General features: G+C 52.0%; 1 protein-coding gene across 1 annotated transcript; it reads right to left on the bottom strand.

The window, feature by feature from the left end:
• Positions 1-1451: 1451 nt before the first annotated feature.
• Positions 1452-13169, bottom strand: LOC116878900 (keratin, type II cytoskeletal 5-like). Its single transcript, XM_032876718.1, has 9 exons — positions 12516-13169; positions 10476-10684; positions 7909-7969; positions 7032-7127; positions 4836-5000; positions 3938-4063; positions 3028-3248; positions 2467-2501; positions 1452-1752 (listed from the first exon to the last, which is right to left on the bottom strand). The coding sequence occupies exons 1-9, from the start codon at positions 12993-12995 to the stop codon at positions 1550-1552; spliced, it is 1596 nt and encodes a 531-aa protein (XP_032732609.1). The 5' UTR covers positions 12996-13169; the 3' UTR covers positions 1452-1549.
• Positions 13170-14027: the final 858 nt, after the last annotated feature.

Raw genomic sequence — 14027 nt, 5'->3', positions numbered from 1 at the left:
CCTGGCTTCATGTCCACAGCTGACAGCCAGGCCCTGCTTGCCTTTGGAATTCATTTTGGTCTTGAGTGCATGGCAGGTGTTTTGAGAGCTCCCAGATCCTCAAGTAGGGAAACCACTCTGTGAAGGCAGGTCTTAGAAAGATCTCTGGGCCTATGCAGCTCCCCTCTTCCACCGCTCCTCTACCTCTGCTTCCTTCACAGGCCAAACAAGCATCCTCTGAGAGCGAGCAAAGATGTCAGAGGGAGGACTGTCTCTCTCCCGAGTCTGCCCTCTTAGGACTTCCCTGTGGGGCATAGGGTTTGGTGGACTACCTTGAGAGTGCAGTTCTAGCCAGGCCTGGGGCACAGGCAGATCCACACCGTAGACATGTCAGAGACAGGGAGATGGAAAAAGAAAGGTCAGGGGAGAGGGAACAGGGGTTATATTGCCAAATGGATGAGTGGGAGGGAAAGAAAAGAGAGAAATAAAGGAGCAGAGGGGAGGGATGAAGAGAGGAGACACAGGGTTGCGGAGGAGGAGCAGAACAAGGAGGGAGGTGGAAAGAGCAAGGTAAGAAGGAAAGAGAACTTTCCAGAGAAGAGATATGGCTACCACAGAGCAAGGAGAAAGGAGCAAGGAGAAAGTCTCCTGAATCCTTCTGTGGGAGGATTCTCCCAGGGCCATTCTAACACAGGCTGACTGGGTTCCTTTTCCCGGTCATCTGCTGCCTGGCTACCTTCCCACACCCGGGTTAGCCTGCCTCCCTCCCACTCAGCAGTAGGGCGGTTCTGCGTGGGATGCTAATTCTAATAGTGGCCTAAATGAGGCAGAATTGAAAGGAATTCGGCTATGAACTATCATGGAGTGTAGCCCCAGGCCATGGAGAACTTTTGCCTTCTTGATAAAAATCATTCTATTCTAGTATGAATAATCGAGTTGGTCATATTTCAAAGGGTATTGATTCCTTATTCCAATATTCTGATGGTGGGAGAGTGGTCGGGGAAGTGGCTGGGGGCCCAGCAAGGGACAAGACGGGACGAAGTGAGGACACAACATCCTGCTTGGATTGGCAGACTTCCCTGGTTGGAGGGGCTTGCAGGAAAGGATCTTGTTTGCGGCGAGAGAGCACATGCGTGGGAACTCTAGTCTATACTACACGCAACCTCTTTGGGGGCACCAAGGTCAATTCTAAGCTCCTTCCTCCCCCATAAAGGACTTTGGACGGCATGGATCTGGCTCTGGTGGGGAGGATGACCCTACGGTGCTCCAGCTCTGGGAGCTGCCGACGGGCAAAGTCCTAGCCCAGGTCTTGGCACAGAGGAGTTGAGTGGGTGTTAGTTGAAGTGGATGCCTGGGGCCCCTGGAGGGCCCTGGGATAAGGAGCAAGGAGGGGGTATCCTTGTGGGGACACGTCTGGAGGCACGGGGATGGACAAGATGATCTTAGAACTCAAAGACCACTCCCCACGCCTCCTGCTGTTGATTCTGTGCATGGGGCATCAGCAAAGCGGCAGGCCTTAGGGTGGGGGATCAGGGGAGTCTGGAGGCGGGAGCCTGGAGGGTGGGGCCCTTTAGCTCCTGTAACTCTTCTTGGTGGACGACGTCTTGGAGATGATGCGCATGCTGGAGCTGTTGCCGCTCATGCTGCGGCTGCTGGTGGAACTGAAGCCGCCCCCGGAGCTATAGCCCAGGCTGCTGCTATAGCTGCCACCTCCTGACATGCAGAGGCCGCTGCCTGAGCTGTAGCCAGTGCCCCCGCTGGAGGAGACCACGGCTGTGGAGACAAGGCACAGGACACGTTGGTAGGCTCCTCTGGGTCCCCAGGAGCTCCCTCCCTGGGGGGGCTCCCTGCCCTGCCCCCAGAACAGGAATGTCCTGGACCCAGGGGCCGGGGTCTGAGAGGGTGGGCATGGACTTGCCATCCCTGTGACATGCTGCCCCTCACCCCCAGCGTCTGTAGAGGATGTTGCACTTTTCAAAGCACTTTCACAGCTGTGACCATGTTGATCTCATCAGGCCGAGAGAACACCCATTACTACCATCACCTCTACTTTCCAGAGGGAGAATGGGGGTGCAGAGACATCAGGTGGCAAGTCCAGGGTCATACTTGCTCTGTCCATTTCTTGGCTGCACAGGGTTCTTGTACTGGATGGAGCACGAGGCCTTGTGTGCTGGGCAGGAGCATAGGCTCCCATAATGGAAGAGGCTGGAGAGCCACCTGGGTGGGTGTCCCCCAACTGCAATTGTTCTGACACATCACCGAGAGGCAATGGTTTATAGTGTCCACTTAACTACATTCAGTGACAGGGACCTCACTACCGTGGGACACAGCTCCCCACAGCCTGTCAAACATTCGAAGATGCCTCGTTGACCTCCCCTCTCTGTCTTAATGACATCTCTGCCCACATCTATCCCCAACACCTTGTTAGTGATGCTATTGCTTCTGTTTCGATGCCCAATTTTCTATTATCCCAAGATATTTACTCACAGATATTCACGGGTCCGACACCTTCCCCGGTGAGTCTGTTGTGGGGGGGAAGAGGGGAGAGAAAGAGACATTTCATTTGCTGAGAAGTTGAAGAGCCCTGGGCTCTTGTGTCTCCAGCTGTCACTTTCATCTAGCTAATATGAACCTGCGAGGGGAATCTAGAAGAGAGACCAAATCAAAATACATAGAAATGGGGAGAGGGATGCGTGTTTGCTAGGTGGAGAGGGACACTTCGATTGTAGGCATCTCCAGCAAGCACAGAGCCCCAGTGGCCCATCCCCAGTGTAGCCTGGGGGCTGGGTAGGAATGGCTCTGCCAGTGGCCTTCCAGGTAGTCTTGGGCCACCTCTGCCTGACATCATCACCCCGATCCTCTGCCCCGGGTCCAGTAGCATCGATGGGAGAGGCTGAGACTACAGGGTGCCTCTGGGGAAAGGCTGCATCTTAACTCTGTTCCTGCCTTTGGAATTTCTTCTGGGGCCTGACACTGGGGCTCTTGGTGTCTGTGGCATCTGTTTGAGCCAAGGTTCTTGAGCAGCCATGGTCAGGGAAAGCCCCCCACCTGCACTCCTCGCCCTCCAGCAGCTTGCGGTAGGTGGCGATCTCGATGTCCAGGGCCAGCTTGACGTTCATGAGCTCCTGGTACTCGCGCAGCTGCCGGGCCATGTCCTGCTTGGCCTTCTGCAGGGCGTCCTCCAGTTCGGCCAGCTTGTTCTTGGCGTCCTTGAGGGCCAGCTCCCCGCGCTGCTCAGCATCGGCGATGGTGTTCTGGAGCGTGGCACACTGCCAGGGGCACAGGGGAGTTTGTAAGGTCGCCCCCAGAGAACGGAGTAAGATGTGCATTTAAGGTTAAACATATGGGAGAATTTCCTGAAATGGATTTATGCAAAGGAACTTGGAGCTTCATCATCTTTAAAAATAAGATTAATCAGGGCACCTGGGTGGCTCATGGGTTAAGTCTCTGCCTTCAGCTCAGGCCATGATCTCAGGGTCCTGGGATTGAGTCCCGTATCAGGCTCTCTGCTCAGCAGGAAGCCTGCTTCCCCCTCTCCCTCTGCCTGCCTCTCTGCCTACTTGTGATCTCTCTCTGTCAAATAAAGATAAATAAATAAATAAATAAATAAATAAATAAATAAAAGATTAATTTCTGTCTTCCTTGGATAATTTGACATTTAACCATAAGGGAGAAAATGATTTTTGGGGGGATGGCCCTTTCTGATGCTGCACTTCTCTGCATAGTTTTGCCTTGTATGTCACCAGAGGGCAGACCCTTCTGTTGAGGAGCAACTGATGGGCAGATCTCAGAAAGAACGTCCTGACCTCCCTGGTAGGGCGGGAGACAGCACAGTCACAATCCTGGATGGTCCCTCATCTGGGAAGGTTTCTTTCTGCATGGGCTGCATTGGGACCAGGCCCAGGTCTGCCAGTGGGCAGTGGCACGGGTGGGATGTCTGCTGGGAGCTCAGCCCTACCTGCTTCTTCAGGTTATCAATCTCAGAGCGCAGCCTCTGCATCACGCGGTTTAGCTCGGAGATCTCCATCTTGGTGGTGCGGAGGTCATCCCCATGCCGGCCGGCTGACCGCTGCAGCTCCTCGTACTGGGGGGACATGGTGGGGTGGGGAGTGCGTGGTCAGGCCAGAGGCAAGATGGCTGTGGCTTCCCAGGGCCCGACAGTCTTCTAGGGTGCTGCTTGGAAGTGCCTACCTTTGTCCCCACTGCTGTCTTCCATCAGATTCCATCTGCACTGTCTCTCGTCTCTGCCTCCCCCATGCCTGCTGACCCTACCCCACAGCTGGACCCGCCCTGTGTCTGGTCTCTCACCCTTCCCCCTCTGTATCAGGTTATCTTTTCCTCATGAGCTCAGCAGCACTCAGGGGTGCTTTTCACTCTCTGATTTTTAAGCTCTTTCATATTTGTGGCTCCCCCGCTCAGAGAGTTTTCTCTAACCTGAAAAATCTCATTGTGTAGCCCATGTTGACCCTTTGCTCCCAGCCCCTCAGCCACTGCCCGCTGTACCTCCCTTCTCCGGATCCAGGAGGCTGAGCCTTGCTCTAGTTCCTACCTTCCCTCTCTGGGTCCTGCTGGCTGGTGCTGTCTAGCTGTCCCTTGCTGGCCTCTATAGGGCATTTCAGGTGTGTCCATCCTCCCCCTTGCAGAGGACTGACCACCTCCTACTTCATCTGGTTGCTGCCCTGGGATCCTGATGGTGCTGCCCAAGGGGTGCTTCTGACAGAGGGTAAACTCAGGCTGAACTCATATTCCTTTGACCCCATCTGAACAGGACACCTGACAGGACAAGGCTCTTACCTAATTTGCCCTTGAAATCCCACTTCTCTAAGACTTCCATGGACTTGACCTTGACACCTCACCTTGGTCTGGTACCAGGACTCAGCCTCAGCCCGGCTACGGTTGGCAATATCCTCGTACTGGGCCTTGACCTCAGAGATGATGCTGTCCAGGTCCAGCTTGCGGTTGTTGTCCATGGACAGGACCACGGAGGTTTCTGAGATCTGGGCCTGAAGCTGAGCCAGCTCCTGTGTTGGGGGCCAAACAAAACAGCTGAAGCAGGGTGTGTGTGTGTGTGTTGGTGTGTGTGTGTGTGTGTGTGTGTGTGTGTGTGTGTATTGGGAGACAGTGGCCAGGCCCAGGAAACAGACATTGGTGTCAAGGACCTCACTTGCACTGTTGGGGTGCAGTCCTCTGTATTGGCCCAAAGGGCTGGGAAGGACATTAGGGAGGTCACTGAGTTTACACCCGGACTTGATCATCAGCTCATCTGCATGTGGGGAGCAGCCACACAGGGAACTCTAGCCGGCATCCTCCAGCAGTCACTGCTGCTATCAAGGGAGTGCACCTTGCTGTGACCTGTCAGTGCCGGGCTGTCTCAGGTTCTGAGAAAACACAACCTTTCACACCAAATAAAGAAATCCTCTTGTGACAGAAAAGTGAGTCACAAGGAGCCAGAAAGCTCTGCTGTATCTCAATCCTGTTTCCCAACTTGGCTCCTCCCTGTTCCTCAGGGATGGGAAATGGAAATCAGCTCAAGACAGCACAAAGGGCACCAGAGCAAAGCATTGGAGTCTGGGTTAGATCACTTCACTGAGTCTCAGGGGGGCTGGTCCTAGCACTGTTTCACATGCTTTCTGCAAGGATTAAACCAATTCATGTCTACATAACACTGTTTTTGAAACAGTAAACCACAGATTATTTGTTATTGATCACTTTCCAGAATCATCTAAGGTGTCGGATCCACCACTAAGGTTGCTGGATCCTGAGACCAGCAACAGCAATAGCATTACCTGGGAACTCGTTAGAAGTGCAATGTTTTGGCTCCTACCCTAGATTCACCGAATCAGAACTGGTATTTTAACACGTGGTCTAAAAGATTCTGATGCACTTTAAAATTTGAGAATCCCTGGTCCACAGCAAAAATCTTAAGTAAAAATATTCCTTTCCTTTGTTTATTAAGGATTGGTTCATGCATTCCCTGCTTCAAGCAATTATTATTTTGTTGTTGTTTTGCAATATGTTTTTCCTACGTAGTTTTCCTAGTAGCTGACCTAGCCTGAGTTGGGGGGTTGTCTCAGCCCACATGCTTACAGCTGTCAGCATTGTAGTGAACAAGCAGAGAAAAATGATGCCTTTTTGTGTGTGTGTGTGTGGCAGGGTGGTCACTGCACCTGTCCAAAGCCATGGAGCCCATGCTCCTGCTCCCGGAACATAAACCACTTCTGTTGGGTCCCAAACATACACCATGCATGGGCATATCACCTGTCCTTATCAGGCCTACTGGGGGGCACACAATGACCTCTCACCCCATCTTGACCACTCTCCTCCAGCCACCTAGGCCTCCTCCTGGCATTCCTGAATCCACATTTCTTCCCATTTCTCGTCAGCAGTCACCCACCTCCTGCCTGTCACCGTTCCCTGTTTCTCTCCATCAGCCCAACTATGCCTGAAATGGCATAGTTATCCCATCCTCTCTGTGCTGCTCCACTGTAATAGAAGCGCTAAGAACTTAGGGGCTTTGTTGTGTCTGTTCAGCACTGCCCCTGCAGCCCCAAGGATAGTGTCTGGCATATGGAGTTGCAAATGATACGTGTCTTCAGGAGAGCTGGACATCTGCCCTTGGTGCTTTTAAAAGCACTAATTGCTACTTGGTTTGTGAAATGGCATCATTCTGCAGCCCCTCTAGGAAGAGTATCTGGTAAATTTGTGCTGGGTTTGGGTGAGCCAGGATGCCCAGCGATGTCTCTGGAAAGTACGTGCAATCCATCCAACAGGAGTTTTTTGTTTTGTTTTTGTTGTTATTGTTGTTTTGTTTTGCTTTGTTTTTTGCCTGACCAATAGCACATGCATGGTCCAAGTGGTCAAGGTGAATATCTTGCCTGACCCCCCAGCTGCTCTAGGGCAACTCATTTTGTTCCTTGGTAGGGAAAACAGCATATGCTCCATGAATTCCAACCTGGGGACAGAGGAGAGACGTGGGGAGCAGAGAGGAGACGAGGGAAGGGGCTGGCAGCCTGGGTGCCCAGCCTAGGCCCCCAGCCCCTGACACTGCTTACCGCATCATAGAAAGCTCTCAGGAAGTTGATTTCATCCATCAAGGCATCCACCTTGGCCTCCAGCTCCACCTTGTTCATGTAGGCGGCGTCCACATCCTGGGCACAGAACATGCTATCACTCTGAGGCCCATCCCTGGAGCAGCAGCCAGCCCATCTGGCTGAGAGCTAGGCTGGAGAACATCAGCGCCCAGGGATGAGAGTGTTTCTCTGTTCCAGGCTTTGGAGTGGAACTTGCAAGGGGGCGAAGACCATGTGGGGACCAGGGCTGTCAGGGAATGCTCACCTGCTCCCTAGCTCGTGTTACATGGACAGATCTTAGGTCACCTGCACTGGTGAGGTCAATACCATCCTGGGTCCGTGGGTTTTGGCTGCCTCTGGGCTCTCCCAGCCTCTCCTCAGGCCCTCCTCCTCACACTCTCAGCCCCTTCCTAGGCTGCACACAGGGCTGCTCCGTTCTCCCTCCCCAGCTGCTCTCCCCTCCATCTGCCTGACCATGCTCAGCAGGAAGGCCCACCACTCCATGGAGCCATTCCCTGTCCTGCCCCTGTCCTTCTGAGCCTGACTGAGCCTTAGCTCAGCACAGGGCCCATTTTGCTCATTTCTCCCCGCAGGGACTCCACGTGGGGAGGGGTTGGTGTCATGATTTATAGCCTGGACTCTGGAGCCCCAGATCGTGACTCACTTCTGATTTTCTGGGTAAACTTGGGCCACTCACTTAACCTCCCTGAGCCTGAGTTTTTGCACTTCTAGAGTAAAACCTGCTTCAAAGATCAACTACATGAATTAAAAGGTGCCAGGCCACTGGCTTCAGTGGCGTCACTCCCAGAAGGGGCTCCTTGGGCCTGGGAGCCAGGAGGGAGCAACCCTGTCACCTCACCTTCTTGAGCACCACAAACTCATTCTCTGCCACTGTACGTCTGTTGATTTCTTCCTCATACCTATGGGAAGGATCAAGAAGTGGATTGTCAATTGTACAATTGTATAATATATAAAAATATGGAATCAGTATGTTGGACACCTGCAATGAATCTCCTATTGTAGGCCAATCATAAATCAATACAAAAAAGCAGATGGGTGTTAGGAGCAGGTTTCTGGGAGTGAGGTCCAACAGTGGGGGCCATGGCGGGGTATGCGGTGTGGGTCTCCAGAAAAACCATGGAAAGTGAGCAACTGTACACGTGTTCCCCCATGCCCCATCAATCACACAACCACTTCTGTCCAAATACAACTCAAACCCAAAACAACAGTAAAGCAGAACCACCCTCATTCCTTCTGAGGTTGTCTTTCTCAAGGCTTTGCTCCATAGAGTGCTGATGTCCCCATAAGGGGGCCAGCAGCCTTCCTTTTTCCCCTGGTGTTACCCCAAGCCAAACAGAAGGAAGGAACACAGGAGTGGTCTGGCCCGAGGCAGACAGTCCCAGGCCCTGGCTGGCTCCTGCACCCCGTGGTACCCTCACATTGTCTTGCGGCTCTCGTCTTAGCTAAACCGAACCATAGAGAGGGCACCATCCTCAGGCTAATAGGGGTCCTCCCTCTCCCTCTGCCCAGGCTTCTCATTCTTTAATTTGCCCCTAGACAGCAGCCCTTCTCCCCTCCTGCCCCCCAGGGGCATGAGGAGGTGCACTTTTGCTCACTGAGCTCTGGGAAGGAAGCTTCCCTTCTGCTCTAGGTGACCCATTTCCTCCCCAGCCCTCCTAAGCATCAACGAGTCCTACCCTCTTAGCAGCTCTGGGTGGTTGGGATTTGGGCTTTGTCTCTTCTTCCTCCCAGCAGAGTAAACTGGGTCAGGTCGCTTAACCTTTCAGAGGCTCTTTTTCACCTCTGAATGGCTTGTTATTATTATTTTTTAAACCACCAAGTACTACCCCACACTAAGTATATGTGGTATATATACTAAGTATATGTGGTATATATACATAGTGTATATGTAAGTATATACACTAAGTATATTGTGTTGCCTCCACTGTCCAGTAGGATCGAGAAAAGCCCTTTCCTGCCACTGAATCTTTAGTACTGTTTCTTCTCCAGAGCAGATGTGGTTTTCCTTATTGTTTCCTTGTGCTGCCTTTTAATAAAATCTGAATCTTCTCCTCCCCCAACTCCATGTAACTGTCCTCACCTTCTGTCTTTTCTGTCTCACAGTCCCTCCCCCTGCATGGGTCTTTTAAGGTCTCTGCCCCAGGAATATCACTGTCCATTAACCAGGACACACTCTTCAACTGATCCCCCCATAGTCCTCCCTGGTGCCTCTGTCTTTCTCCACCTTGAGTGTTAAGTCTCTTCCTCCAGGAAGACTTCTTAGGCTGAAACACTGTTACTCCATGTTGCATACATATTATAAATTATCCATCTCCACTTGTTTCTCTTGCCTGTGTCTGCATCATTAAACACACAGTCATCCCTATAATAAAAATAGCTAACACTTATTTTAAAAATTACTAGGCACTGGACACCCTACCAAGTATTTCACATGCAAATTTTGATATAATATTCTCAACCCCTACAGGGTGGACACTATTGATATGCTCTTTAACAGACAAAGGAACTAGGGTTCAGGGAGTCTGAGGTCATTCAATTAGTAAGTAGTGGAGCCAAGATTCCATAGTGCTGCCCAATAGAACTTCCTGCAGCAACAGAAATGCTCTATATCTATATCCAGTCTGGGCCCCATCAGACACATGTAGCAACTGAGCCCTTGAAATGGGGCTAGTGTGACTGAGGAAGTAACGTTTAAGTTTTATTTAATTTTAATTAATTAAAATTTAAACAGCTACAGGTGTGTGGTGGCTACCATTTAAATTAATCTCAGACCTGAATTCTCATTACATTATACAAACTATAACCAAAACTCCTTATCAACTCCCTTATTTTGTTTTGACCAAGAGCATTAGACATAAATTAAAACAACAGAAGTAAGAAGCTGCTTGAATCTATAGGCAAAAGCATGCCATCATGTTTAGTGGGCTGGGTGTGTGTGGTTCCGCAGAGAAGGCAGCAAATCTGTCTCCTTTTGCTTTGTTCCTGGCCTTGGCCAAGGCTGGGATGAGTGTGTGCCCTCATGTGAGTTAGCAATGGGGCTGAGTTGAACAGATGTGAGAGTGAGAGTCTATGGGTTTGATTCTGAACTCATGAGTTGCCACCTGCACAACGTTGGCTAAGTCAGGGGCTATCTCCAAGGCTCACTGCCCCCATCTGCAGGGTTCACATGGTGGTTGTGCAAAACCCACTCTTGGTGCCCGTGCAGGTCATCATCATCTCCAGCCCCACCTCTCCCCAAAGCCTCACTGTTCTTGACCACAGGGTCCCAGTTCTTTATCTGATTCTGCCTCGCTGCCCTGAGTGTGCATCCCACTGCCCCACTAGACTCGACACTTTCAGAGAGCAGGGCCTCCCCAGGACCCTCGGGGCAGGGCCCTTGCCGGAGCTGGCTGAGCGTCTACTCACTTGTTCTTAAAGTCTTCCACCACATCCTGCATGTTCTTCAACTCCGTCTCCAGCCGTGTCCGCTCGCCACCCAGGCAGTCCAGCTGCCGTCTCAGGTTGCTGATGTAGGCTTCAAACATGGGCTCGATGTTGGCCCTGGTGGTTTTATGCTCCTGCAGGAGGCTCCATTTGGTCTCCAAGACCTTGTTCTGCTGCTCCAGGAACCGCACCTGCCCAGGCCGGAGGGGAGAGACCATGAGGGCTGCCCTGCAGCAGCCTCCCAGAGGGCTCTGCGACACAGGGCCCCCCAACAATGCAGGGAGGCCCTCTAGGAGCTTGGAGTCCAGGGGGCAGTCTCCCCCTTGTCGTCATCCTGGAAGGAGCCTGGAACGTAGAGAACCACACAAATGTGGATGAAATGGGCCTGGGAGACAGGCAGTGGCTTAAGTAGGAGGTGGGAGAAGTAAGGAGGACCGGGACCAGAGGGGCTAGAAACCATCTGTATCCACCAAACAATGCTGATGGAAAGAACACTCCACCGTCATCTGGCTGGGTGGGATTTTGATTCCCATTAAATGGGTAAGAGGTTCTTGGCAGAAAATTTAGTCTGTCCATTTCTTTTCCCACGTGATTTCTCTAGATCTAGAACCTGGACTCAGTTGTCCATACAGTCCAGGAATGCCGAAATGGGTCACTCTAAAGTTGCACTGGGGGACCTGGCCACAATGCCAGCCATGTCTTTGGCCTGCTGTGTGAACTAGGAAGCCCCCTCTGCTCTCTTGGGTCCCTTGTGGTCTTGTGCTACTAGTCTGGTTTGCTTGAGTTGTACTCTTCTATCTGCTCCTGCATCTGGGAGGCAGCCTTGGGAATATGCAAAACCTTTCTCCTTATGCAAAGTCTTTCTTTTGGGGTCCCTTGGAATGACACACAGCCTCCGAATGAAGCAATGAAGGAGCCTCCATAACTTTGGAGATGGCAGTGTGCCTCCAGAGGGCCTTTAACAAATGTCCCTCTTGCCCTGCCCACCTTTCTTCTCTGTTGTTAAAAGAAGAGGGGTAATCCCGGCCTCAAGTCCCTCGCTATCACATCTCCTTTTCCCCACATCCCTTCCAGATGAACCAAGCAAAGGAGAGCCTGCCTTTTCCTCTCAGTCCGTCTCCTGGAAACCTCACATCTGTTGGTGCAAATACCAGGCCATATGGGGTGACATGGGTGATCAAATGGAAGAACCCGTTGCTCAACGGTCCCTTTGGTTAGACTGGCATATTCGTAGATATGGATGAGACATTCCATAGACTGTTAGACCTGCAGAGTCACCGTGGAGTCTATCTGTCCAACCCAACCAAGGCCCAAGAAGTTAGGGGATGTTCTCCTAGCACTAGAATCTAGGTTGGAAGAGTCTAGCACTCTTCTTTCCAGGTCTCATATATGGAGCCAGAACAAGTCATATCATTGAATTTGTTCTTCCCAGACAAAGCAACAAGCTCACGGGGGAACCAGTGGCAGAACAGAAGAGAAAAGCTACTCTTCCCAGACCTGGGGAAATCCCTAGGAGGACAAGGTCATTCCACAGGGCGTCCTCAGGGCTGACGTCACAGGTCAGCTCTCACTAGAAGAAAAGTGGGAAAGCCAGCCCCTTGTCAACCACTCAGCTTCCCCAACATACCCAAGTCACCAGGGAAGTCACCACAGGAGGACTTGACCCTATTAACTGCAGGAAAAAGTGACCCCAGCACGCTTCTCATAACCTTTCATTCCTTCATTCCTTTGCCTTCAAAATTATCCCTTTTTGCTGTCTGACTTGAGTACACATTCATTATCCATCAAAAGAGCAATGGCCTTGTAGTAGGTCAGACAGCTCTGGAGTGTGGAGATGAACATTTTTCTGCTCCCACCTCAACAAGGTGGGAAACCACTCCTTCTTTCACCAAGTCAGCAGTCTTCCAAGCCCCCAGGATCGCAGGTCCTGGGCAAGTCCCAGGTGACCTCAGAAAAGCACAGAAAGTAGAGATACCCCAATCACCTGCTGCTTTTCTGGTGGGGATCCCACTTGCCTCTCACCTTGTCAATGAAGGAGGCGAACTTGTTGTTGAGGGTCTTGATCTGCTCCCTTTCCTCCTTTCGCACCCGCTGGAGGGAGGGATCGATCTCCAGGTGGAGGGGGGTCAGGAGGCTTTGGTTGACAGTGACCTCCTGGATGCCCCCGGAGCCAGACATCATCCCGCCTCCAAATCCATACCCGCCGAAGGCTCCCCCGGCCCTGTAGCCCATGCCTCCGAGCCCCAGCCCATAGCCGACACCTCCACCGCTGGCCCGGCTACAGCGGTAGCCTCCACTGATGGAGATTCTTTTGCTACCCCCGAAGCTGTGGAGGCTCCTCGTCCCAAAGCCACCCACACAGCTGCCCCCGAAGCTCTTCCCACCCTGGGACACAGAGACAGAGCTGAAGCTGGGCCGGCAGCCTGGGAGGAGGCTGGCCGAGGAAGCACTGAAGTTCCTAGTGCCTCCTGACTTGATGGTGACAGAAGATCGTTGGGTCATGGTGGGAGCTGGTGTCAGAGAGTCAGAGGAGCACAAGTGTCAAAGGGATGAGGAGCCTTCCAAGTCTAGCTGACCCAGACTCTCCTTGACTTTTATCCCTTTCAAGAACTGGGCTTGGCCAGAGAAGATCAAAGACCACTCTGTTGAGTTCACCTCAATGGCATGTCTGGCCAGCACCCATTTTCCTGCCCCCTAATCATCACGGGGAACACCCTACCCAGGACAGGACCAGGCCTGGGGATTCGGGCCTGGGGCAGGCGTGGGTCCTGAGCCCTCTGCCCGCCCAGGTTCTCAGGCTCACAAGGCAGGCACTCCCACTCTTTCTAAGCTGTTCCTCTCTTTGGATTCCTAGGTCTTGGACTCTGAACCCAAGTACTGGATTATGCCCTTCCTGTTGCTGGGAAAAGAAGAGAAACCTCATTTACTGAGGACTCAGTCTTTGCCAGACCATGAGGCAGGTCAGCTGCAAGCATTATGTCGTTCGATTCACATAATGACTTGGTGAGGGTAAGGAGGAGAGTAATAGTTGCCAACATTTATTGAGCAGCTTTGATAGGTAGCTGCTTTTCACCTGTCTTCTCATTTAATCTTCATGCAGCACCATGGGGTAGCTATTATTACTCTTGTTTTGCTCATGAAGCTACTAAGGCATAGAGTTGTTGTGAGACTTGGCCGCGGTCGTATGGCTAGTGGGTGCTGGGCTGATATTAGGGTGCAGTGGTCTGACCACAGGATCTTTGCACCTGATGCTGGTGGAGGAGATGTGGTTTGTCGAGGGTGGCAGACTCAGGATTTTTCTCATATTTCCTATCCCTGCTATTCCTCTTGTCCCTGGGGACCAGGGACATTTAATGATTACCCACTGTTTCAATTTTCTCCTTCCTGCCACCCCTCTCAGGCTTTAGCCCCTGGTTTTATACTCATCTTCTCTCTGTTCATGGCCTCTCCCCGCCTGTCACTTAGCTTCCTGCATGGCATCTCGTTGGTTATGGTTCAGAGTCCTGGTCCTAGTTTCTGGTTCCTACCAGGTCC

The sequence above is a fragment of the Lontra canadensis genome, unplaced genomic scaffold (genome assembly GCF_010015895.1).
Source record: "Lontra canadensis isolate GAN:19392208 unplaced genomic scaffold, GSC_riverotter_1.0 scaffold59, whole genome shotgun sequence".
NCBI lineage: Eukaryota > Metazoa > Chordata > Mammalia > Carnivora > Mustelidae > Lontra > Lontra canadensis.
The sequence above is the reverse complement of the archived record's forward strand: the minus strand, read 5'-3'. Positions and strand labels throughout refer to the sequence as shown.

Excerpts from the sequence above, each read along its gene's own strand:
- LOC116878900 (XM_032876718.1), bottom strand. The coding sequence starts at position 12,995 with ATGACCCAACGATCTTCTGTCACCATCAAGTCAGGAGGCACTAGGAAC. Across the intron at positions 5,001-7,031 it reads TGAGAGCTTTCTATGATGCG|GAGCTGGCTCAGCTTCAGGC; the intron begins GTAAGCAGTGTC and ends CCCCCAACACAG. Across the intron at positions 3,249-3,937 it reads TTGATAACCTGAAGAAGCAG|TGTGCCACGCTCCAGAACAC; the intron begins GTAGGGCTGAGC and ends TGCCCCTGGCAG.